Below are 27,198 nucleotides of genomic sequence, written 5' to 3'. Positions count from 1 at the left end.
TTGAGACACCGAGATCAGCTGATGGACAAATAAAGAGTCATTAGTCAGCATTTCTAATTGCGCCATTTATTAGTTGTACAGTTATGAAAAATAATCATAAAAAAAGACTGGAAGCCCAAGATTATTTACAATCTTTTTTTTTTCTGAAGTGAGGTCCCTCATCTGAGTCATTGTTTTTTTTAATCACAGGGTATTTTTATTCACGATATGTTTAACTTTATAAGACATAGTCCTTTTCTCTCTTTTGACAATCGTCAAAAATTACATACATACATACATATACATATATATATAGATATCTATAAAAGCAAAAATCATTCAAGTATTAAAATACAGACCGCTAGATTCATGTACAATATCATTCTTATCATTGTTTGTCATCAGATTAGTCCCCAAATACCTCTCCGGATCCGTAACAATGTGCAAAAGCAGAACGGGACCAGGCTGCTGGCCGAAGGTGCAGACACCAGCGAGCTGAAGACAGTGTACCATAAAGTTAATCGCATACTGGCCTGACAACGTACCACATACACAACAGTGAAATCAGAAAACGACCAGGCTATGTACCCATAAACACATCGGCTGACCAGCGAGTACCATGAACAGTGAACACACTGGGACCAACATGCTGCGCCCTGTTCTGTTCCGCAGCGATCATCTAAAGACGTACCAGCCCGCTTGGGAGGTGAATAACCGTGTAATGGTGCCGATATTAACTGAACAAAAGGGGAACAGGGAAGGAGAGAGCGAGCTGGGAACCACACCTGATCCAGGGCCAGCGTTAGGACACAGTGTCCAATAAAACAATTAAAACACAGAAGAAGAAAAAAACAACAACTTTCAAAGCAAATAAAAAAAAACACTCCCTGTTACATCATTCGAAAACGGTCTCTGTAGTGTCAGCTCCTCTGCCCTTCGAGTTATTTAAAGACTTCCTCCCGTGCACGATCACCTTGTTTATCACAGTTATTATGTTGAGGGTGACGAGCTGTCACAAAGAGACGCTACAGTGTGGAAACAGGAAGAATAATCCGGGAAGGACTGTGTACCTAGTGTGAGGTCTCTGTTGGATACTGTGTACCTTTGTATTATATATATATATATAAAATATATAAAAGAAATATATATATATATATATATATATAACATATATAAAATAAATATAAATATTTATATATATAAATATATCTATATATTTATAAATATAAATACATATATAAATATTTATATATATATATAAATATATATATATATTTATGTTCCTCATCTCCAGCCACTTCCCCTTTAGACACAGGTTCCTCACTGTGAGATCGTAAACCAGGTGTTAGAAGGCAACGGACATGTCTCAGGAATTACATAAAACACATAAAACCCATCTGACTTTCAAACATCACGTTCTGATGGACGGGAAGCGAAATGGAGTGTGTGTGCGTGTGTACATGTGTGTGTACGTGTGTGTGTGCGTGTGTGTGCGTTGGTGTCGGTGAGGTGAGAGGATCTGATGTTGAAAGCTTTTTACGTCGGCTCGTCTCCCGTTACTCTGGTGAGCTCGATCCAACCGGCGACGCGATTCTGCTGCATGCACGGGAAGTGGGTCGCCTGTCCGACAAAACAACCTACCCACCATGCAACAGGGCTCATTCTCGTCCCTTCTTACTGGCTGGGAGAGGCCACAGTGTTCAGCTATGGGGAAGGGACACAGACACACGCACACAAAGCACTGGGGTTAACATAATGTTGAAAAATAAAATATAAACACAGATCTAATGGCCACGAGCAGCGTGATCACCCCCCCCCTCCCTCCACCCTCATAATGATTCACTCTTTTCACTCGCAGCTGTGAAATATTAACCTGGTGGTGATTGGCAAAACAAAAGGCAATGCTGACGGGATGAACAGAGAAGGCATTGTTGTGAAGAAGAAGAAGAAGAAGAAGAAAAAAAGACCGGACGGAGGAAGATGCATCTGTTTTCTTAGGCGCTTGGGGATTTGGTAAAAAGTGCTTAGTTGTAGTTTCGTTCCCTCTAATAGAGAAGAAGCACCAGGTGTACGTCCTGCTGCTCTGATTGATAGACGGGGGGGGGGGGGGGGGAAGGAAGAGCTTATCGCCGAGAGTCAACAGCGGGTCGTCGACAGGGGAGGAAAAGAGGAAGTGTTGTACTCAAGAGTTCAGGAAGTACACACAGAGGGGAGAATAACAGCAACGGCGAGAGGCAAGCTGGAAGTGGGACACCAGTGAGAGGAGGGTTGCACTGATGATCCATAACTAGTGCGGAGGTCACGACGAGGAAAAGGAGCAAAGACGGTGCCGTTGTCAGACGAGGACCAGAGTGACGGCTGAGGGGAGGCGGAGTCACAGTGAAAGGCACACAGAGGGAGCGAGAGGAAGAGGGGTGAGGCCAGGCCCAGGGGTCAGAGGTCGGAGAGAAGAGGGGGGTCCCACTCAGAATATGGTGGTCTCGTACTTAGTGCTGATAGTGCGCTTGGATTCCTTGGGGTCCACGAGCCACGTGGAGCTGCTCCCGGACTGAGAGTCCCCGTCCTGCTCCACGATGTCGCCCTGCGAACACAAACAGAGGGGATCAACAATCTGTGGAAGTTAATTAAAGTGAGACACCAAAAAAACAACAACATGGTTTTCTTTTTTAGACTTGGATAATAGCTCATTTGCATATTTTAATATATAATTTCATAAAACTTGTAATACTACGAATAATTGTGTTATTGCAAATAATCAACTGGGAAAGTTGAATTTGGGTGATTGTCTTCACGCTCCAGGTGACGGGGGCACATTTATGGAATTTTTCAATAAATGTCAGAAATCTCTCTTCAGTCGCGCTCACATTCAGCAACCTTGCAGTTTCATTCATAATTACACTCTGGAGGTTTTTACTCACTTATCATTGATAGATTTATACAACTCTGTATCCCCCTCCCAACAAAAATGCCAAAAAATAGATTTGTTATGGCTATCGACAGTATTTTCTGATTGAAAGAGTGATAAAGAGATATCCCAAATTCCCTCTGTAAAAATCTTTGACCGTAATATGTCAACGACATTATCAAATAACGCTACGTCTTAATGCAAGTTGTCAACATGGGGGAGTTCCACACTATTCACCCGTCGTGTCTCCCCTTAACTCATTTAAAAACCAAAGTTTGGGAAATGACAGTCGGACGGAATCACAGACGTTAAACCAATTCCAGTGATCAGAAACACTATATAACATATATAATGCATTCATCTCTAATACCAGTAAGTCACTCTCTAAACCTTTTTCAGTGTATTTTAAAGGGCTAACTTGAGACTTTACTTTTATTCAAGTGCATTGACGGTGTGACCGGGAGCTTGTGCTACCACCACACGGCCACAAGGGGGCGCCTGAGGCAAAAGCAATATTCACAGCATTCATCAGTCCACATGTGGCTGATGATAGAAAAAAAGTGTCGCTCCTGTGTACTTCTACAAACAAAGGTAAAACATACAATTACAGCCATATGAATAAATTTAAAAAAAAGGGACACAAATGGAGGATGGCGGGATTTCGAAGGCGGTGAGAGGAAAAGGAACAAACAAACGGGAAGGCAGAAAAGGGAGGAAAGAGTGGAGGAGGATGGAGATGAGGAGGCAGCGGTAGGGGAAGGAGGGACGATGGCGGGTGCAGGTGTAACAGTAACAGCAGCGACTGTCGAGAGGAGGAGAGTCCAGGGAGAGATGGACACCGCCTGGGGGGGGGGGGGGAGAGAGAGAGACGAAGAGGAGGATGGAAAGTGGCACACGAGGCACAGGCAGGAGGAGGGTAAAGAAAGAGAGAGGAAAAAAAGGGAGAGAAATTGACAGCAGCCGTGTGATCGGATGGCTTCCAGCTGTTGGTGTGTAAACATACAAATACATTGTAATCTCTTCCAATCGATGACGTCGTGCGCTACAGAACGTCCGACTCACCGCCGACTTCCGCACGCTGCCTCGCGGTTTGGGCACAGGTCGGCCGGACTTGGTCTCGATGACCTCTGAACCGGGTCCCAGCGGGATGTGCTGGTGCTGTTTGGTCCGCTGGGCCTGCAGGGCCAGCTGATAGGCGACCTCGAACGCCTGGCCAAGCGTCAGTATGATCTCGTAGGTCAGATTCTGCACACAGGGAGGAGGAAGAGGAAGAGGAGGCGGCGTAAAAAGCGAACCGCTCCTGGTATTCTCTGGTGTGAGAATGAGTGGGCGGGGACTTACCACTTCCACCGTGCTGAACACGTGGCAGTAGTGGTGGCTGGTCTGCAGGTCCTTGGTGATGTAGGCGAACGTGCACAGGTCCTCCGGGTCCTGGGCCGCACACGAGATGTTACGGATCTCGTGCTCCGCGATGATGTTCTGCGCCGAGGAGAGAGGCAGCGTGAGACTCGATCGAGGCGGGCTGTAAGTAGTCGGGCGGACCACCAATGCTCCCAAGTAATAAGGCATTATGAAAAAAAAAATATATAGGATTTGTATATATATTATATTTTCTTTTTTAAGTTACGAGACCGCCAGTAGAGGAGGAGACATTGGGCCATGAATCATGTTGGAGTCGCACACTAATAGCGGGCTGGGTCTCTTTTAAAAAAAAATGAATGTCAAATAAATATAATAAGCGCCGACTCGTGAACAAATCTGACATCAACGTGCGGGCATGGCATTCACGATGACGGAAAAGAAGCAGCTTGATGCTCGACTGTCAACGACATAAAAACACACGTGGCGGCTCACCTTATTGGCTGCGTCGATGAACTTCACACCCTTGTAGGTGATGGAAAGGACGATGGTGGGGAATTTTCTCATTTGTTCGGTCGACCTCTGGGAGGGAGGAAAAAAAAAGAGAAGATTTTAAGACGTATCGCCGCTCGCTCGTACTGTACGCATCGTGTCCCGAGTCGGTCCCGCGAGACCGCGGAGGAAACTTGCAGCGTACCCGCATTTTGGCACAGGCGTCCTGCGTGGACTCGGTGCCCCGCAGATCCTTAATGAGCATGGAGCCGAGGTACTAGAAGGGGAACGGCAGGGAGAGAAAACGTGTTGGTGCATGAGTTCAAGGGCAACGGCGTCACATGCTGTATGAGGGATGGAGGGAGGGAGGAAGAGAGAGAGAGAGAGGAAGGGAGGGAGGGAGGGAGGCGTGGACGTACGCTGGCTTCGTAGGCGCAGCATTCGAAGATGAGCTTCTCGGGCGGGTGATGCCAGTTCTGGACCGGCGCGTACGGGGTCGCCAGACTCGGCGGCCGCAGGGTCAGACGGGGCTCTCGATGCCGATCTTCATACCGTTCCTGGGGGGATAAGAAATTAAATAAATATTCTACTCCAAAACCGGCAGAGGCCCACCATGACCTCAACGCACATGTAATCTCTGTTGTTCATTGCGATATCTTTGGGACACGTCGTATTCGTTATCGGGCACTTTTTTCCTCCCGGGCTCTCCCAGGGGCAGCAGAGGGTCCATTGAGCGTCCGGTGTAGGACTCCACATGACTGAGGGGGGACGAGGTCTGGGATCCAGGCAGGTCTTGGCACTGGGGAGGAAAGATAGGACACGGTTAGTTCTCGCGCGATCAGCGTCGGAAATATACGAGGTCAAAGGGAAAACATTTTTACCCCTAATATCACTAGAAGAGAGGCAAAAACTGCCCACATAATTTAGATAATTTAATAGCGTTTTATTTGTGTTCTTTGTTGTGTGTGTCTTATCTGTATTGCGTGTACTAGGTAGGTACACACAAAAAAAATCTATAAATATAATTTTGAATAGGAAATAACAAAAAAATAAGTTATAATTGTTAAAAGTTGTTTGAACATTTTTAATAACAAAAGAAATAAGAATACAATTGAATGATTGTCTGATTTATGTTTTCGGTTTGTTTTCTTTTTAAAAAATCTAAGAAAACACTGAATCATAGACGACTGCTCAATGGTCTTATTATTGCCATTTTTATGACAATTGCTCATATACTGTAAGCCTAAATAAGTATATATATTATTTTTGAACAAAGGTTAAATGTTATTTCACACAAGTTTCAAATAGTGCCCCCAATTTCTTTGAAATGCCCCTGGATTTCAGTCAGTCGGGGAAAAAATTGCCCCCTAAAAAATATGTAAATATCCTACCCTACCCACGATGAACATCACAGTGGCCTTCCTTCAGCTTAAAAAATATATATATATATACCGTCTCTAATTTGTGGACTAAAAAAAACAAACCAAGCGTGAGAGGGAGGAAAAGCATGAAACTATCAACCGCCCCGCGGCCGGTCCTCACCCTGATCTGAGACAACCGAGGAGGCTTGACTGGAGGCTCCTCGTAGGGCCTCTCCGCTAAGGAGGCGATGATGCGTTTCCTGTGACCAAGGAGGGAGATCTTTAGCACCTGGAGGAAAGAGGAAATGATGTGGTCAACATGTGGAGCAGCACACACGAGGACGCAGCGGGGTGCTAGAAAGTTGGACGTTTCCCAAGAAACACCAGACGCCGCTACTTAACATGTCGTAACAGCTTACCCTTCACTGCACGCCTCTAAATGAGACCCTGCGTGTCGGATTTTATCAGGCTTATTATATCTGACTTTTTTGAGGTGCAGGGGTGAGATATTGACTTCTTCAATGACTGGTTTGATCCCCCTTCCCTTTAAACCTTTAACCAAGCACTGGAAACTACCTCCCTGATATTTACCACCAAAGCTATGTGGAACTCCAGAGTCAGACTTTTGTTTTTCACACTTGGTAAAAAACAATTTCACCCTCCGGTACTCCTGGCGGCCCGTGTGCGTCACAGCGACTCACGTTGACGATCTCCAGCTCCCACAGGTTCTTGACACAGTCCAGCGTGCGGTAGCCGCTGGTCAGGAAGTTGTGCAAGTACTCGTGCAGGCCCAGATTCTCCAGCCAGGAGGAGAGGGAGCTGCTGCCGTCACAGCCCAGAGCTTTCACCTGTGGGAGAGGACTCGATCAGACACGGATGCTTGGCTTCGCTTCTGAGATAATGAATATATATATATAGAAATAAAAATAACAATTAGTTCTTTGAGGCATGGTTATCTCACAAAAAAGGAGAAAAAAGAGAAAAGTACAAAATAGAAGTACAATCTCCATGATTATATTTGTATATATATATATACACACATATATATATATATACACACATATATATTTACACATACACATATATATTTACATATATTATATATATACACACATATATATATATATACACACACACAAATATAATCATGGAGATTATACATTATTGTACTTTTTTTGGGGAGATATTTGAGCGTCAAAGAACAAATATATTAATTAAAATGAAACAATCTGAAATGTTTTAGAGCGAAATCCCTTTTCTATGAAACAATTAATGTTCATATGAAATGGGACACATGGCCCCGACTATTTTTCATTTTATTATCCAAAAGGAGGGCTCGAAACGACTGCATATCATATCATATATTCACCCGTAACTATAACTATTCGATAAATACGATGCAGTCCCCAATACAATACTTGCTTCTGAAATGTGTTGAAGTAAAAGAATGACCTAGATAAAGGGTTTAAAATGCTATCCCAGTACAGTACCAGGGTGGGCGTTACCTCCCACCACTGAGCTCTGCCTTGGTTTTAAAAGGGGAGATTAATTAGCGCCTCGTGATCCAACAACAGACGCAACGCACGATGAAGAAATAAGTATTGGAGAACCAATGAATGATGCGTCACCTTGGGTAACGAGCGCGATGCATGCAGGATCTTCTTCCTGTGGCTCGGGTCCGTGATCCCAATCTCTCTCAAGTCCTGGTCCTCCATTACGTTGTTCCCCTATCGGACCAAAAAACAAAAAAAGGACAAGATTGCGGTTAAATCAAAAGTCATATGAATAAATCTATATATACATATACACCCACTAAGATCAAATGTAAAACACAGACTCTGACTAATCTTGTTGCAGGGCAAGTATTGATCACACGGCGTGCTGCCACTGCAGCGGAAAAGCTCCATTACTCTCGAGGGAGATCTTCAAATCCTCCCTGGGACCCGACCGACTGTACAAAGTGGGCCCCGTCGATAACGCCTGAAATGAGATGTGTGTGTGTGGGGGAGGGGGGCAGGGGACCGACAGGGTTGTGTGTGTGTGAATGATGGTCAAACCCATCTTTGGTTACACACTGTTCCGCCTTTGGGACCGGGTGGCAGGTAACGGAAAACAGAGAAAGGAGCGATAAATCAATGTCAGAGCTTCAGAATGGTTAGCGGCTTTAGACGGAGGCGTAGAACGCCGATGGATATAAAAAGATTAAAAACACCCAAAACACCCAGACCAGTAACAAGTCAGTCAGAGCTCCCAAGTCCATCTTGTTGACCGAGTTACTTCAGCAGCTACATCTCACGAGTCATAGCATCATGGTGATGCTTCATTGGAGCAGGACACACACACACACACACGCACTAGAAATTGTGTGTAGGTCAAACCTGACAGCCTGTTATTCATGCAGATGCTGTAGCTGCAAACAAGGGGTGGAAAGGTGAGGAGAGGAGGAAGAAGGAGAGGGAGGAGGAGGAGGAGGAAGAGGCCCATCGTCAAGGTTAAACACTGCAAAGTAATCTTTGTAGTGCAGCTTGTAAAATCACAATGTTAATTGGGATTTAGCTGAGCAAGCCATTGATATGCAACATTTACGGCACAGTGGGGTTTACAGAATGCGTCCGTCTGTCTGGGAAAGAAAGAAAGATGGAAAGAAAGAGAGAAAGACAAAGAAAGAGAGACAGAAAGAAAGAAAGACAGAAAGAAAGAGAGACAGAAAGAAAGAGAGACAGAAAGAAAGAGAGACAGAAAGAAAGAGAGACAGAAAGAAAGAAAGACAGAAAGAAAGAGAGACAGAAAGAAAGACAGAAAGAAAGAGAGACAGAAAGAAGGAAAGAAAGACAGAACGAAAGAGAGACAGAAAGAAAGAGAGACAGAAAGAAAGAGACAGAAAGACAGAAAGAAAATGACGGACCGAAAGAAAAATAGAAAAAGGACAGAGAGACAAAGATAAGGAAAGATGGACCAACCGAAAAAGACAGCGACAGACACAGAGGACAGGAATAGAAAGGAAGACAAAGGGACCGTAAAGAGACAGAGTAAGAAGGTCAGCATCGAGAGGAAACGGTCAGGAGCTCCGTGAGAGCTCGGGCTCGGCCGTGTCCGGTTACAGCCGGGCTCGGACTGAGCGCCAGACACGGCGACGCGTTAAAGCCCAGAGCGTCTGAGGACTGGAGCTATTCGGGGGAGCCGGGATATGATAACGGCGCTCTCACACGGCGTGGATCACTGCATTACCGTCCCACTGGAGATGAACTGACGAACCACCCGACCGACTCGACACTCGTTGGTCCCGTCTTATTGGCTGCTTCCCGTAAAAGGAGGAGGGTTTTAATCCGGCGGCCATGATGGTTCTTATGTTCCGCTTTATGCTTCGTTGCACCCCAAAGTGTTTTTGAAGAGGCTTCGTAATGATCGCCATGACTAAGGGGGGTAAGCACGGGAGGGAACGCGTTTATTGGAGCTTGTCAGAGTGTCTCGTGTGAAAACGCCAGTTACGTTATATCAGAACAAAACGGGAGCTGAAAGGATGATTCTATTTATTATTAGGTACACTTTTCTTTTGCTTCTCTGTGGTTTTATCGATACGTTACGGTCTGTTTATTGATGAATCTTAGCTGCATTATGTTATTGGACATTTTGTAATTTCAGTCTGCCGTAAAAAAAAAAAAAATACTTTGAGCATTGTCCCTACAAAATAAATGAATAAAATAAACTATATCAACAAGTAGATTCACCAAACTAAATGAGTTTTTGACTGATGGTCTGATTTAGAAAAAAAAGAAGCTATAAAAAAAAAAGTCCAACGTTATGTCGCGTCAGTTCTTCTTTGTCGTACATGGAGCATCCTTCGGTTTCGGACTGTTGGCCGGACAAAACAAGAAAGGTAAAATCATAAATGTTGCTGCTTGAACTAAACCGTCCTGAATGCAAGAACTCAGCACCTGAACCCTCATGAAGGCGATAAGTTCCTTTACGGCGGATCATGTCGTCTTTGAAAGGTCTCGGTGTTAATAAGACTCCCACAACACAAACATTACATTCCCCTCCGCTCCATCTTAATCCATCATCCCCCCCTCCCCCCTCTGCCCCACACACAAACACACACTCTGAAAACACCACCGGCTCGAGAGACGTCCGTGGGGGGAAGTTCTGACTAATGTGGCTCCACCACATCTCAGCAGGTGGAAGCTGACATCAGCACAAACTTGGGGGGGAAATAATAGACGTGGAGTAATGTAAGCTTGTACGGCCTCATCCACCCCCCCCTTTGCTCTCATTAAAACGGGTCTCTATCCGGTGAGCAGCCACAGCGGTCCTAAGAACACAAAGGCCGCGTTTTAAAACGAACCGCCTTCTCCATCCGAGTCCGAAACAAATATTTCTCAAACATTCATCCCCCCCCAACAGCTACATCAATTAATCCATCCCCAATTCTTGAGAGACAGAAAGAAAGAGAGACAGAATGCATCAAGCCATTACTCAATTTCCAATTTTGACTGCAGGCTTTTTGGTTGCATTGAGTCTCTCTGACATCAAGGGTTTGGGCATTTATTCAATGGCGGAGAACAACGCTGAGGGCGGAGAGAAGGGGAGGAGCCCCGGCTGAGATGAGCTGAGCTGTAGAGCATCCGATTGGTTCCAGGAGAAGCTCGTCTTCGCCTCGGCGCTCGAACGCAACACAATCGCTGCCGTTATTGATCCCCCTTCCTGCCGGAGAGGCGGAGGATCACAGCGGCCCGACTGGCGGAGTAAACACTTGTTTGATTAGTGATGTCGCTGTTCACTCACTGCTCTTCAGCCCCGTTCACACCCGCGAGAAGATTAACGGAGGCCGATTTTTTTTCTATTTGACGATGAAAAAGGATTAGACTATTTCAGCCGGCGCATGAAATTTACTTCTTGACCATCCAGTGTAACAGCTCAACGACAGTGGAGAGGTCATGGCAGGATTTTATAGCAAAACTCGATCAATTCAGCCATGACTTGGGTAAATAACGGTGCCCCAAAGAGCTCAATATTAATTAAAACATAATGAAACAAATATGTAGATGAACCAATTCAGCAAATAGTTATAAAAACGAAGCAGTGAATTGTCTTCTTTTTTTAAATGATGTTAATAAAATGTTACTTAATTATTATTAAATGTTATTTATCACTGGTATTTTCATAAGAACAGTTGGTGATTAGCTGTAGTACAAAATATGATGAAATAAAAAAAAAATTTAATTAAATGTGAGACTAATGCGTTGCATTTTCATCAATTACAAATAAATGGTTAATTTATATATTTTACACAATTTATCAAATGGAAGAATCCTTATTTATTCATCCATTGTTCAACATTTTGAATCTGTGCTTCAAGTCTGGTACTTCTAATACAAATAGACCAAAGAATCAGAGAAACCTGTTCCTGTTCAGGGAAGTTTAGTGAAGGTGACTCATTTCCAAATGAGATCAATTCACGATTCTTAAAAAAATATAAAAAAGGTCAACATTTACAGAGCGAAAAACACGCTGCAGAAAGCCACACAGCTTTTATTCGAAATCCTCTCGCTGATTTCAGAAAGCCACGTGGCCTGAAAGCCGTGTTTAAAGATAGTCAAATTAAGGGCTGAGCGAGTATGAAAGACTCCAAAACAGTCGCAAGATTAAACCTAAAGAGCAACTTCAGAGGCTTCAGGACAGAATTAAAAACACGGGTGTTGTTGACACCGGGTGAGAAAGAGCGAGGCGGATGCCGTGCATGGGAAATGCTCCACTCTCGGGTTATGTTAAGTATGTTAAATGGCATTCACGCATCAGTAAGTACTGAAATTAGACAGACGCAGCTATGGGATAAGTCGCGAAAGCAAAAACGCATTTATTTTGGTATTCATCCGCGTAAAGTCTCAAGACGAGAAGTCCTGATATATTACAATATTTAAAAAGTCAAATTAACAAGAAGCAACGATCAACACTGACCTTCATCAGAGGCACATTGACATACAAGGGGAGGACCAGTACTTCATCACTATTGGAAATCCCTGGCTCACATACGGCTGCGTGAAGTCGACTAACGGCCTTCAATGTTTTCCATTCGTTTCCCCGTGGGTTGGCTTCAGCTCGTTTCTGCTGTCGTCAGCAGTTTTGAGTTAGCTGCCCCTGATTTGAACACTGGTTTAACCTCAGGCAAAAAAAAAAAACTTGATCTTTTCAAGCAAACAGAAAACATCCGTCGGATCACCAAAATACCTTTGAAGAAACAACACTCAGCTGGATACAACAGGTTCTCCTCTCAAGTAGGTTAACGCCGTGTGACCGAACCAAGGTTAGAAAGGCTTTCTTTGACATTGTGCCTTGTGAGATAAAATGGCATTGCCAGCGCCACAGGTAACGCCTAAAAAAAGGGTGTTAATTTGCAGTTATAAAACACTTAAATACACACATTTAGTAAATCGTGTTCAGTATGGAGTTACATACTGGGTAATGTGCAGCTCGTCTCCCTGGAGGTGCAACAGAAATAGAGCTATGTGGCTCACGGATCATCTTACCATTGCCGATATTCATTCAGAGTGTTCTCCTTTTCTTTTGTAAAAACCGAGATCGTTTCTGTAGAACGGCTTGATTCATGGTCACGTTCAATTTTGAAATGTTCGAGTTAGTTTACTTTGTCTCAAACGCCTGAAAAATAAGGCAAGATGGAGTTTCTTTGTACGGTTCATACATGATGTGCAGCATTCTGGATCTGGCCTGGATGAAGTGGCGGTGTCTTGGAAGCACATCTGGATAAGACAATAATACGTTCACGTGATCAGGGAAGTCAAGCATGGCGTTTGGATGGGATGTGAAACTAGAACACATGATGTGTGGCCGGCCTGATGGAGGAGGAAAGAGTCTTCATCTTAACAATAACGTCTGTCTCATTTCCAACATGCCCAGTGGCTCATCCCACCAGTCAGGTCCCTCATTCTCTCCTTCATCAGTCCACATCAACTCATGGCGTCGTCGCTCCTGCCTCCTGAGATGGAGACGGACTGTCTGAGAGCCTGAGAGTGCAGCTTAAAAAAAAACCCCGAGCCGACGCGCAGCCGGCATTTATAACGATATCGAGGTTCCCGTAAACTAAATATCTGACGGCACGGATCAAACTGCATATTATCTGGTCGAATGGGCGTGTAAATATAGCGAACGTCAATAAGTGCTCTGCCTGAGAGCCTGAGGGGGGAGGGGGGGGTCGGGTCATCGAATCACGCTCTGGATATTGTGAAAGCCTGTGATGTAATGCGAGGTCTTGAATTATGTGCCGAATCCACCCAGAATGAACAGTTCCGACAATAAAACCTTGCAGCCGCTGGTAAAAAAAAGAAAAGAAAGTCTGACTCGTTAAAAAGCGGGAGGGGTCGTGACAGGATTTCAGCTAATTGAACTTCAGACGGAGCTAATGGGATCATCTCATCTCACAGCAACAGTAATGGAGGGCGGAGTCCATCGGATTAACGCACAAAGACAAAAGTGCGAGCAGGCGGTGAAAGACGAGAGGAGGAAAAAAAACAAAAAATCATAAAAAAGTGAGCAGGGTCGTGAAGAAGTGAATGCATCGCGGGTCGATTCGGACATGAAAGAAGGGGGGTGGCTGTGCGCGCGTGTGTGTGTGTGTGTGGGGGGGGCTCACCATGTAGTGCAGGTCGTCGAACCCGTTCAGGAGCAGCTTGCTCTCGTACTGCGGCAGCCCCACGTGATCCAGCCAGTCGCCCACGGGCTGGTCCAGCAGCCGGCCCGCCGCACCTGCCGACAGGGGAAAGCGCTTCAGCAGGGAGAAACCCTTCAGGCGGTAGCAGCGGCACTCCGAGGACGAGACGCGGCACCGCCACATCATCCTCGGACAGCAGAGCCGAGCGCACCAGCAACAGGAGGGCGGGGGAGACAGCGTGCTCGGAGGGGGCCGAACCACGGCGGCTCAAAAAAGAAAAGAAAAAAAGGTACCCCTGAGATTTCAGGGCCGGGTGGAGGCGATGGAGGCGCTACGAGCTGGCGATCTACCAGCTAGTACAAAACAAGATGCCGCCTCACTTCACCGCTGCAAATGTGACGATAAAGTTCATATCCAACTCGGGGGGGGGAGGGGGGACATGTCCAATGTCAGGTGGAAGCGTTTTTCTGCCCGGGAATAAAAGCTTGCAGCTGATTTAATGAATCTCTAGTTTAGTGATGGAGAGCAACTCAAGAGGGAGGTCAACGCTTCGCTCCAGGGGGGGAGCAACGTCCTTCAGCCGCATCGGAAAAAACTTCTTCGGAAAACTCGTCGCCGAGAAGCCGGAGGCGGTTAATTGCCAATAACGGAGCTCTCCTCCGATTCCCCTACTCGGCATTTAATCCAGCGAGTGAGGGCGGCGGCATCGACGGGGAACCCGCCGCCTGTCCGTCTGTCGCGAGCCCAGATTGATGGAGAAGAAAAAAAAGCCACACTGACGGCTGTCGGCAGCCCGAGCCCGACGGCCGCCTCCTCTCATCCGTGGTTTCACTCACTTCCAAAGCCCAAAGCACTTTTTTTTTTCTCCTATCGGTATATCACACACTTCAATTCCCTTCATCGCATCTCAAACCACAGCTCAAAGTTACCGTGATCGCCCTGCCGATAGAAGAAGAGTTACATACCACCCGGATGAGTTCTACCTCGCGCTGAACAACACATTAACAGAGCGGACAACTTATTTTGAAAGCTTCTCTTTCCCTCGCCAGTGCTCTCGTCCGTCATCTATTCAACCCGGTGCCGACGCGATCCTGCTTTAGGAGGAGGCTCCCGCGACATCAATCCCATTTTTGGTCACGCGAGAAGCGTGAAAACGTGGAGAGAGACAAAAAAAAGAAAGGAAAAAGAAAAAAAAATCCAAATCGTGGATCCGATCGGCTATACTTCAAAGACCACTTAAGTAATAGCTACCTACCCCTCCTACCCCCACCCCAGAATGAACTCGAGTGCTACAACTGTCTCTACTCGGTCTGGCAAAGTCTTTGCGATGCGTTCAGGTCCACTTCGAGGAAACGGAAACAAAAGCCGGCCCTCAGTCGTCCCCTCTGAGGAGCGGAGGGGAACACCTAATCCTACAGATGCCGAGGCGGCGTCCTGCTAGTGTCCGGGCTGGTCACAATTCTGCTGCCTGCAATTCCTCTCTCTCTCCCCCCTCATGACATATGCTTACCAACCCTTCCCTCTCTCCCTCCCTCTCTCTCTCTCTCAAACACTGCAGGTGGCTGCTCTGTGTCACTGCAAGCTACCGCTACCCTCACTCCTCGTTACTTGCCGAAGCTCTTGGATATCAGTCTTTCTTTTCTCACACTCGTTAAGCCTCCTCCTCCTCCTCCTCCTCCTCCTCCTCCTCCTCCTCCTCCTCCTCCTCCTCCTCCTCCTCCTCCTCCTCCTCCTCCTCCTCCTCCTCCTCCTCCTCCTCCTCCTCCTCCTCCTCCTCCTCCTCCTCCTCCTCCTCCTCCTCGAGCAGTCTGCAGGCACAGAGACAATCCGAGAGAGATACCGCTGCTCTCCAGTCAACACGGAGGAGGCAAACACTGGGAGCGGTTGGGGGGGGGGGGGGGGGGCGTCCCTCGATGACCTCCTGACAGCAGCTTCGGTGAGACGGAGCCGAGGACGCGGCTCACACACACAGCCCAGTGGATTCAGACGTGTTCAGGCCAGACGGATGCAGCGAGTGACGGGGCGCCAACGGCTTCACTGCAGTGGTCTCGGCTTTCCTCATCGCCGCAAAGTGAGCATGTCGCCCCCCCCCACCCCACCCCCCCTCCGCCCGACATGCATACTGGTTAATATTTAAACAGCTCCCTCCCAGCGGAACAAACAGGAGGCTACGATGAGAGGACACACGACTCTGTGCGAAATCCACCTCTGGAATATGTTTAAAAAAGGAATATGTGGCCGAGGCAAAGTTTTATACTTGAGGGGCACGATGGAGAGGGACAGTGCGAGAGCTGAATGGGAGAAGTCGATCGTTTGGGTTTACCGCCACAGTCCCCGGGCATCATCCATCAAACCCCGACGACAGGCTTTTGAAAAGGGTAACAGGTACAGAATCCTTAACACAACAAAGAGCTCGATCTAATACAGCGTCTCTCAGGCATTTTGAAGACAGAGAAATATACTTTGGGTTTAGGGGCCAGTACTAAAAAAACAAGCTGGTTTGTGTCACACACACACACACACACACACACTTTTGTCAAAACAGACCAACTGCCTACCAGCATTATACTATTCTGCCCTCTTCTCTGATGCTAAATGGCTCGCATGTGGTTTTCGGATGCCTCCTTCATTGATCGTGTGTCATTGATTGGGCACCTGATTTCCCTTGAGCACGCATTGGGATGAAATGACTTGGGAGGATGATTTGAAAGGAATTCAATGCGGGTTTATAGTACAAGACAAGCAAACCACTGACAAAAGAGTTCCCGCGACAATAAACCCATGTGCACCACACACACATGCCAACTTCCAAAGGGTAATTTAGGGTTTCAACATTCAATGATGGAGAGCTCGCAGTAAAATGTACAAGAGATTAATAATGCAATGGAGGGGGGAAAAAAACATGAGAAATAAAACCCCCACTATATTTTCTCGGTGTTGAACTCTAACATTTGACAGCATGGAAACAAGAGAACGGCGATCAGACCGTTACCTGGTGTCGCATATTGCTGATCTCTGGAGAAGTCGATGCCGGCACCAATCAGCGTCATGATCTTCTCGATCTAAAGGACGGGAGCAGAAGAGGGAGGAGACCCGGTGAGGAGGAGCTGGAGGAGAACATCGCAGTCTAGCCTGCCGCCGCCACCTCTCACCAGCCACAAGCACACAGAAACGCTCCCCAAGCCGTTAGCACTAAACCACCAATTGTTACAGTCACCCTGCAAAAGGAAAAAACGACAGAGTTAAGGGAAACCGTAAAGCGAGAGAGAAGTCAGTCACATACGTGGTATCTACGGAGACGCATGAATAGAGATTCTGAAGGGCATCTTAAAGCAACCGCGCCACGGTTGATTGCTTTTATATCTCATTTATGGCCTCGGTCATGTCTATTGGCTCCAGACTGCAGGTAGCTGCGTCTCATCTGCGGCCCGCGGCCAAAACTATTCTAAATTTACAGAAACAATCTATCACTGAAACGGAGAAGAAGCCAACATTGCCAAGTTTTCTTGCAATGATGTCATGCATCCCCACGGAATGCGCGTGCGCGTCACCGTGGTGGGGTTTTTTCTTGGTGTATGGCCACTGATACGTGGACATACATAAAAAATATCCTCCAAAAGGCATTTATTCAAAGGGCTCTAATAAAGCAGAGGGTCACTGAGCTGCTATATTACACCCGTCACAGCCCAAAACATGGCTCGCCCCTTTCAACAAATCCACAGTATGCATGGACATCAAGAGTGGAAAGAATGAACAAAAAGAAAGAAAGGTAGAGACTGACAGTGCACCTGTCAGGTGGCGTCACTCCAACTCTTTTTATTCAGACTTTCTGGAAGGATTTCATTCGAGGCGATAGTCCCGGTTGCTGCTTTAAAAGCACCCGAGACACATTCCACGTCCCCATTAGTGTAATTATACAAAGCAATAACGCAGACTAAAGTCTACATTCGTCAGGTTCTCATCAATCCGTCGTGAAATGACATCTAAATTGGAAGAGAAACGCCAGAGACGGAAAACCGTGAAGAACGACGCATCTGTTCAAACGAGCTGCTGGAATCGGGAAAAAACAGAGAGCTTCTGGACTTAGAAGAAGAAATGAATAATCGCCGGGATTATATCATTCCAAAAGGGTTCACGAAGCCTGGAAAAGGATCCCATCTACCTCTACAAAGAATGCCCCAGAGACCCCCCCCCCCCAACAAAGGACCAGGAGACATTTATATGAAAGATGGACGTCTTACGCTGTCAACGGATTTAGATCTTCGGTGTTTTGTGGTGGAAGAAGTCGTCGGTTTCTGCTAAGAGAGAACTCAGGGTTTGGTTTCCCATATCGTCACTGTGCCCCCCCCCCACACTCGTTTTAGACACACATCCCATTAAACTGAATTAATTACTGTCCATGTTCAGTGCATGAGCGATATGTAACGGGTAAATAAGTGAAGAAGCCATCGACTTGCAGATCGCACTCTTCTCCTCCGCCGTCTCTGATATTTTCATATTCGACATAAATCAAAACAACTCGGACGTGCGAGAGGAAGGGCAGCGGGCGGAGAGGTTAGTGATCCATCTGCCCGACGCTCCCTCTCCGTTGATTAGAATACAGCTTATTGACCGGACGGCCGATTAGTCACGCCGGCTTGACACAACCTCCGCGCGTTCCCGGCCATCGGTCATTAAACGTGGGACGATGACGGCGGGATTGCCAGCGTCGCTCCCACCGGGACAAAAGACTCGCGTGAGTCAGCGAAGATGAGCGGCGACCGCGTGGGTGAAAAAAGTGTCGGTGGTTGTGCCGAATCAAAAAGGAGACGCACTGTAGAGGTGCGTTAGCATGAATATGAGCTTTTCCTATTGCAGATAATCACATATGAAGCAGTAAGTACATGCGATGCTTTCCCATAGCCAGACTTGTCCTATAAACAGGTAGATGGAGGACAAACGGCTGAATGAGAAGCCATATTTCTGGAATCATGTGATTTGGGATTGTGTGTTGGAGGTTATTATAGACTAAAATGTACAAATATTCCTTTAACCCTCCTGTTACCTTCACATTTACTAACATATTTTACCCTCTGGGTCAATTTGACCCCAGCAATTAAAAACTCCAGAAAATTATTAGAATTAATATTGTTTCCCAAGTTTAAGTGTGAGGTACTTTATGTGTGTTTGTTGACTACCTAAATAGCCCTTTAAATATACAAAAAAGTTGATATTTCTTATGTTTGACAGTGAAAAACAGCCTGGGGTCAAATTGACCCCAAAGAACACCAACGTTAAACATTGAAAGGGGTCAAATTGACCCTAAAGGTAACAGGAGGGTTAAACCGGCAATCTTTTTTTTCTTTTTTCGGCCACTTGATATGTTGGGGAGGGCAACATATCATCGCCTTCTAAATTGATAGGGCAAACAATTGTTTATTTACTCATACAATAGTTAGTTTTTTTTAATCGTGTTCCAATATCCTCTCCTTTTAGCTTTTATTTTGGTCTCCACCACCTCCTGAGGAAAATGCCGGCGACTAGTTAGTTGCAATTCAACCGTCGGTTATTTCTTGAGCTCACTGGGGGGAACACGACGCATGTGCTTTTAAACACGGAAGCAGAGGTTGTGATATTCTGTCCTCCCCGTTGTGTATCTGCGAGGGCCTCAGGGCACCTTCCTGAAACACGCTCGCAGTGCAGGTAAGGTCAGCGTATGGAGGCGAGAACAATAAACACACACAGCTGCATTCAGTCTTGGTGCGTCAGCATGTCCGCGATAATGAAAAAGGGAATTATATCTGCTCCAATGAGATTTAGAAGCAGCTACCGCGAAAGGCAGGTGCGATATACAACCGGAGCCGGGTAAATACATCCTTATCGGCCGGGGGACATCGTGATTTCCTCGAGGTAAAACACATCCACAACACGGGGGGGGGGGGGGGGGGGAAAGCCTCTGATTTTCATGGGTTGAGGGCTAAGAATGAGAATTGATAAAAAGGAGAGGGAGAGGAATGTGTTTTTGTTTGTGCCGCGAGATAGAATCAATAGAGACCTGAAATGGAGGGGGCGTGTCCTTTGTGCAGTGGGACTCGCGATGAGCCACAATGAGGAGGGTCAGAAGTCAGCGGCGAGGCCCGAGGTCGACAGCTGGAGAGCCGGCAGCGGTGGGGGAGATTAAAAGACACGTGAACCCATTCATCGGGCTTCTCACAGCAGGTATGTGGCTCCAGGAGGAGGAGGGGGGGGGAGGGGAGCTTATTCAGGCTGCCGGGGGAGTGTGTGCCCGGACCACCGCCCTCAAATTGAATCGAGCTGGCACCGGAGCAAAGGCCGGACGAAAACTACGGGCTAGTGGAACGGCGTCGAGGGTGGACACGAGCACGCCGCCGTCCAAAAGCGGGCGCCGACACCTCGATGCCAAAGTGGGACAAAGCGCCGTCAGCTGTCCCATCGACATCCTCCTGAAAATAGCCGCAACGGCATGTGGTGTTGGGCGCAATGTCAGCCCCTTTAAAAAGGAGCCTTCGGGAACTTTGCAAACTCATCCCCCAAAGGACGTTCCAACAGGAAGGACACCTATGTTCAAAGTCGAGGAGAGAAACACAGAGGAGTGGCGGCACGTGGGTTAGGGTCTACCGTGTGCCTCCCTCCTCCCCTTCCACGTCCCCCCCCCCACGGTGGGAATTAGAGAAGAATAGATTTCCCCCCGATTGTTTTGAGAGGCGTCCCTGCAACAAACACAGGCCACTTGTCTCCTCACGGAAAATAAGCACTGCCCCCGAAAACCACAACGAGTCCACGGACATGGCAATACCAGAATGGAGAGGGGGGGGGAAGAGATGCAACATGTATTGGCCCCTGTAGATTGTAAAATGCCACAGAGGACTAACTTTTTAAAAGAACACACTCCGAAGTAAAAGGAATAGTTAGTTTGAGGGAGGGGCTTGAGCTCGCCCCCCCCCCCACCCCTCATTCCATTGTGTTGCATTTAGCAATCAGCGCATACCAGTCACAGGAAATATAATATCCAGCATAAATGCTGGAAAGCGTCAGTTATTTCTCCCCTTCAGTTCATCGGTGGCAGGGAGAGGAGATGAATGAGCCTCCGGCGGCGGCGCTGCTGCCGGTTAGAGAATCAATACTCACAAAAGATGGTTTCATAGTGGCCACTGGATCCGTGGCGTGCGAGAACGGAGAAGTGGCGCTCGGAGTGAAACGAGGCCGTGCACGGCGGCCCTCTCCCTCGCTCTAAAAGCTCTCGGTCGCCCCCTCCCTCTCCTCCCATCTGTGGAGCGAGGCCTGCGGGCCCACACAATGCGCCCCCCGGATTGTCATCTTCAGTCTGATCCCGAGGACCAAGACCAACCCACATTAGCATGCGACACACACACACACACACACACACACACACACACACACACACACACACACACACACACACACACACACACACACACACACACACACACACACACACACACACACACACACACAGTCCTTGTCTTGAAACCAGAGGCAGTGTATCCGAGGGTGTGTTGCTCATGTGAGGAAAAGGAAAAGGGGGAGGGCCAATATAAAAGGAATATTTTAGCAGAGGAGATTAAAATAGGAAAATATGTTTTTGAAAAGTGTGTGTGTGTGTGTGTGTGTGTGTGTGTGTTCCTCAGGGGGTGGGTTTGGTAATGTCCTGGGACCCCGCGTCTAAAGGCTGTCACACAGCCAAGTAGAGTAATGCAGGCAGCCAGTTGGGACCAGCAAGATGGCTGCCAGCTCAGAGAAGAACAGGAAATAAAATAGATGGCGCAATATGGGCCGAAGAGGGAGGAGGGAGAGAGAGAGAGAGAGAGAGAGAAAGAGGAGTTGTTTTCCTTTTCAGAGGACCCTCCCAACATCATTAAAGAGAGTGCAGGCTTGGTTACGCCCAATCAAACTTTAACTACGTTCCCCACACACTCCTCTCAGATGCACTTTACATCGGCGGTGCGAATGTTTCCATTTCAAGCGCACGCGCGGCGGCCCTTTTCCCAGAAAGTAACGGGAGAAGAAAGGTTCCCGGGCGCTTGCCCTCCTTTTGTGCGCGCGTTGCTTTCAGCGAGGCATCCGAATGACTGTTCAAGTGAGAGAGAAAAGGCAGCAGGCCTCCGAGTTCATTAACATTAACTGAAGCTGGGAAATCGGACAAAAGAAATCGCCCCTTTCAAAAAAGGTACGAGTAGCAGACTGCCAAGCGGGGCTTCGGCCGACTCCAAACACATCTAAATCACATTTAAGAAATATATACGCAATCCGCTGCTGCAGCCGGCGTTTTAGGAAACATCCTCTCCGGATTACAGAACCGTCTGCGCGTTGCAACTCGGGTTGGAACGTCACAAATTCGTTCAATTCAATTCAATTCAGTTTATTTGTATAGCCCGATTTCACAAATTACAAATTTGTCTCGGAGTGCTTTACAATCTGTACACATAGACATCCCTGCCCCAGAACCTCACATCGGATCAGGAAAAACTCCCAAATAACCATTCAGGGGAAAAAAAGGGAAGAAACCTTCAGGAGAGCAACAGAGGAGGATCCCTCTCCAGGATGGACAGAACAAGAGATGTAATGTGTACAGAAGGACAGATTAGAGTTAAAATACATTCAATGAATGTGACAGAGTGTATGAATAGTTCATAGTAGGCATATTCCACGATGGAGACCTCCACGATCCATCAGGCAGATGGAGGTAGAGAGGAGGAGTGGGCGGAGTCTCTCGCTGCACAGCGTGAATGCGAGAGCTATTGGTCTCGCCCACCGGCTGCGTCACGCCCAAATACACGTGGTGTATATTTCTATATCTGACACGGAACATGTGCAGAGCAAAAATCACACATGTTCAAGGTCAACTGCATTGTTAGCTATTATATAGTTTTAAAAAATCTATATTTTGCGGAGAGCAGATCAAAATGCAGTCTGTACGAATGAATAATTAAGGCTGGGTCGTGATGCTCGTTGCCAGCAGCCTACTTTAGGATTTCAAATAAGCTTTCAGGCATTCAGATGAACTCAACAAGATTGGCCAGTAACACACACCAGTGATGGAGCAGGCCGCCAACGAGGCCGGTGCCTGGAGTGGATCTCCTTCGCACTGATAAGGATCTCTTTCTCCAGCCAGAAGCCAATAATACCACTGCTTCTCCCGCCACATGGGAGGTGGGCTGAGCAAGAGGACAGCGATACCTTCTGTTGCAGCCTCCTCCTCCTCCTCCTCCTCTTTTGACATTTTTTTTACAAAACAAAAGCCACTGAGGGCGCCGTGGGAGGAGCAGCAACCTGCAAAGCCCACGTGATGTCACGCCTGCCTTTATCCCTGTGAGTGAGGAGGCGAGGAGGTGGTCGTATAACTGGAGAACCACAGTGTGCTGTGCCCCGGGCGGGAATAACAGGATCCAAGCACACAGAAAGTTCCCTTTTATTGACCTTATTACGCAACTGGAGCACAATGTTCTGAAGAGGGACGTCTTTTTCTCTTTTAGTACTTTTTACTTTTAAAATAAGCATCGAGTTATAAACTGTATTTATAACACCACACTTTAGTACATTTTGATTGGAAGTTGCCATTATAGATAGACTGATATAAATCTACGAGGTCAATATTAGTTTGCAGATATCATATCTGCGTATGTGTCGGCCACCAACAAGAACAAGCATGAAAGAAATGCCAAAACTAGGTTTGAGAGACGGGGTCACCATCCAAAGAGTGTCCACCAGAGAGCACCGAGAGGTGGTTTTCATGAATAGAAAGCACCCCTTTTGGAATTTTACTTTTTTTAAATTAATCTAAGTGTCTGTATCGCTTACTTAATGCGTTTGTGGCCCGAAATTTTTTTCTTAAATTCCCAAATATCAATAGTCACAAAAAATCCACAATTGGTTGGGCTATATTTCATCTGATGACAACATAATTAATCACAACATTGGATATAAATAGATTATTTAAATGATTTGTGTGTGTATAATACTTAGATGCAACTTTAAGTTCTATATACACTACCGTTCAAAGGTTTGGGGTCAGCCAGACAATTTTGTGTCTTCCATGAAAACTCACACTTGTATTTATCAAATGAATTGAACATTTCAGAGAACATAAAGTCAAGACATTGACAAGGTTAGAAATAATGATTAATATTTGAAGTATTAATTTTGTTCTACAAACTTCAAGCTCAAAGGAAGGCCAGTTGTATAGCTTATATCACCAGCATAACTGTTTTCAGCTGTGCTAACATAATTGCACAAGGGTTTTCTAATCAGATATTAGTCTTCTAAGGCGATTAGCAAACACAATGTACCATTAGAACACTGGAGTGATAGTTGATGGAAATGGGCCTCTATACACCTCTGGAGATATTTCATTAGAAACCAGACACTTCCACCTAGAATAGTCATTTACCACATTAACAATGTATAGTGTGTATTTTGGATTAATGTTATCTTTATTGAAAAAACAGTGCTTTTCTTTGAAAAATAAAGACATTTCTAAGTGACCCCAAACTTTTGAACGGTAGTGTATAAAAAGCTAGATTTTTTTTTATGGCCGATCGTGAATTTATTTACTCATCACACAACATAAATTAACATTTTTATAGCTGAAAAATAAACATTGGCATTTCTTTACTACTTTGTTTTCATTCATGTATATACCCGTGATATACGCAGATAGCAACATCTGCAATTAACCAATATGAGCCGTTAAAAATAAGGAATAAAATGTGCACGCGGGTCAAACTCTGGCCTCAATTAGAGACGAGTTCTTTACGATGGAGCTCCCTGTTTGCATACAGAGGAGGCCTGAAGGTCAGTTTACGTGACCAACTTTCGTCAAATACCAGCTCCAATTTTTCGTGAGTGTTTCCTTGGCAGGCTTGGACGAAACAATAAACTAATGAGGTTGTTGGTTCGCTAACGTCTGGCAATGCCGACGGCAGAAAACCTTCCTCGTGGCGCTCACACCTGTAAAATCCCAAACGCGAGGTTGCACCGACGAGAAAGAACGCCGTCTCCTCAACTCCTCAACCATTAGAGAAAATATCCAAAAACAAGATCAGGTAAAAGGGATCACGGCTACGCGAGAATCTTGCAACAATAACACATAATTCAGGTCGTGGCAGGATAAAAAGAGACGATTGGAGCCCAGTGGCTCAACCTCTCAACGCTTTGAAGAGGTATTTGTCTTTCATTCAATTCTCCCAAACAGAATGACAACATTCACAAACTAGAACGGGCACTCGGTAGAGCGCATACCTTCGCATATCACAAGATTGGGCATTGAATTATGAACATTTTGGCATTATTTGCATGCCAATTGGTAAAAAGAAGATGTTGACCTCAGAACAGGAGGGGGGGGGGGGCATGCGAGGTATCGACCTCAGAGCCGCCATCATCTCGGCTCTCCGATGGCCTCGTGCGATGGAAACGCAGGGCGGCGCCACCTGAGGGCTCTGGCATCACTCATGCAGCGTGGGAGATGCACGAGGCAGAATATTAAGATATGAAAAATACCCCCCAAAAAATGTGAGGGAACATTACCGAGAGGAATCGCTTGAACCGATGGTGAAACAAGAGGCTCGGAGGACGTCATTAATCCTACGGACAACACAAGGAGTGTTGGGAGGACGGTGAAAGCGCCGCGGCCACGTTTACTGACCATACCGCTGATATACTCTCTATTTGTATTCATATGATGCAACCAAACTAAAAGGAAGTGCTTCTGCAAGTGAGGCTTCTTGTTTATCTCAGAGTCCAACAAGCTCGGACAAATTCAGGGGATTTTTTTGGGGGGAAAACTTTTTGAATAATCCCACACTTGCTCAGCGGTGTGTGTGTGTGTGTGTGTGTGATGAGCTGCCTCAACAGAGACTCAACAAGCGTTGTGAAGCCTGAGAAGGAGACGCGAGCTGAAGGGAGACAGACCTACAGCTCGCAGGTTCTCTCGGAGAAAGAATCTCCGTCTCTTGTCCTCCTCTCTCGGCTCCTCGGCTCCTCTATCCTCATCTTCTCGTCTCCTCTAATCTCCCCTCTCTGGGGCTCGACTCGGCTCTTTATCTCCACGCCAGACAAAGCAATAAAGCGCCGAATGGAGGGGTGTATGTAGTTTTAGCATCCGCAGATAATAACAAACACAAGACGGGAGTCAGCAAATAAAGCCGCACAGACTTGTAATAATGGAGTCATTGTTGTACTTGTGCTTATTGATTTTAGTGGAAGTTCCCTTCAGTCAACTGTTTACAGTTGGTGCTGATGTTGTCATGCCATTAGTTTCCTAGTTGCGGCGCAGCAATGGCTGCAGTACAGGCTTACTTCAGCCCAACAAGTGGGGCTTTGTGAAGAAACGATCACGAGAGGCTCAACGCTCATGCGACTCGCGTGCGTTCGGATTCATGCTTTCAAATTCCCGTTGAAAGAGATTTGACGTTTGTTCTTATTCAAATCTGTTGTATTATTCATGCTTTGCTTCTTGGGGCTCACGATAACTTTGTCCTTGAAGTTTTCTTTCAGAAAAGTACCAATATTTTACTTACTTTTTGGGTAAATAACTGAGGATTCTGTTACATTCGAACGTACGAGCGACCTTTAACATGACTCAATATCTCCAGTCTTGGCAAAGGAACCGAAAAGGTGTCCCCCCAAAGGGGTCGCGACACTTACCTCGTCCCATTCGGAGGTGAAAGAGGGAGACTTCTCAAGCCTCTTCTTGCCAGTGCTACAGTTAGAAACCGACTCGCTGCGGTTCCCCAATCCTCCGTCCTCCTCGCTGGGGGGCGACACCAGCAAGTCGGAGTCGGACTTGGAGAGGCTGCGCGCCAGCTTCAGGTCCCCGGGAGGACGCAGCCGTACGGCGGACGCTGCCCCGGCCCCGAAGTCCCTGGGCTCCTTGTTCACAGTTGCATAAATTGCTTTGGGATCACAGTCGGTCAGGATGGCGGCCATACTGGGGCGGCTAGGCGGCGGCGGCGTTGCTACTTCCTCTTTTACTTTGGCAGATTTTCTTGGTTCTGGCTGGTCCTGGTTGGATGATGGCGCAACACCTGGAAGCCTGAAGGGCTCCTCGCGGCTGTCGAAGACCGGGGAGGATCCGTGCAGGAGGCCAGTGAACTGCTCCGGGACACCTGCTTCTTGATCCTCGCCGAGCTGGGAGTTATCTAAGAGGAAGAAAGAAGGGGGGGGGGGGAAAAGAAGAATGGTGCAAAGTCAGTGAAGAAAGAGAACTGTTTGCGAGGGCTGGAAAGAGTGCTTCAGACTGGAGGGGCAGATCTTTAGAGCAGAGCTAATACGAAACCGCCCACACCAGCCCAGAAACAGATCTGTAATTGTTTCCAACTAGGAGTGACGGAGAGAAGAAGAAGAAAAATGAAGAAAAGAAAGCGGAGAGATGGCGCAAGGAGATGCGTATGTTGGCTGGAGCTATGAACTGAATTCCTAAA

The 27,198-nt window shown here is 46.7% G+C and overlaps 1 protein-coding gene across 2 annotated transcripts; it reads right to left on the bottom strand.

Annotated features, from left to right (window-relative positions):
• Nucleotides 1-44: 44 nt before the first annotated feature.
• On the bottom strand, nt 45-26,963 carry LOC130200120 (ankyrin repeat and SAM domain-containing protein 1A-like). Of its 2 annotated transcripts, XM_056424108.1 has the most exons (14): nt 26,423-26,963; nt 18,001-18,057; nt 16,752-16,821; nt 13,742-13,854; nt 7,725-7,823; nt 6,798-6,944; nt 6,278-6,385; nt 5,364-5,534; nt 5,155-5,292; nt 4,941-5,012; nt 4,739-4,825; nt 4,226-4,363; nt 3,947-4,129; nt 45-2,560 (listed from the first exon to the last, which is right to left on the bottom strand). In XM_056424108.1, exons 1-14 carry the CDS (start codon nt 26,702-26,704, stop codon nt 2,444-2,446), a joined length of 1,782 nt encoding a protein of 593 aa, XP_056280083.1. In that variant the 5' UTR covers nt 26,705-26,963; the 3' UTR covers nt 45-2,443. The 2 variants fall into 2 exon arrangements, with proteins under 2 accessions (XP_056280083.1, XP_056280082.1); XM_056424107.1 differs by lacking the exons at nt 16,752-16,821; nt 18,001-18,057; nt 26,423-26,963 and having other exon boundaries at nt 13,742-14,134.
• Between the last annotated feature and the right edge of the window lie 235 nt (nt 26,964-27,198).

This window comes from Pseudoliparis swirei, chromosome 9, assembly GCF_029220125.1.
Source record: "Pseudoliparis swirei isolate HS2019 ecotype Mariana Trench chromosome 9, NWPU_hadal_v1, whole genome shotgun sequence".
NCBI lineage: Eukaryota > Metazoa > Chordata > Actinopteri > Perciformes > Liparidae > Pseudoliparis > Pseudoliparis swirei.
The sequence above is the reverse complement of the archived record's forward strand: the minus strand, read 5'-3'. Positions and strand labels throughout refer to the sequence as shown.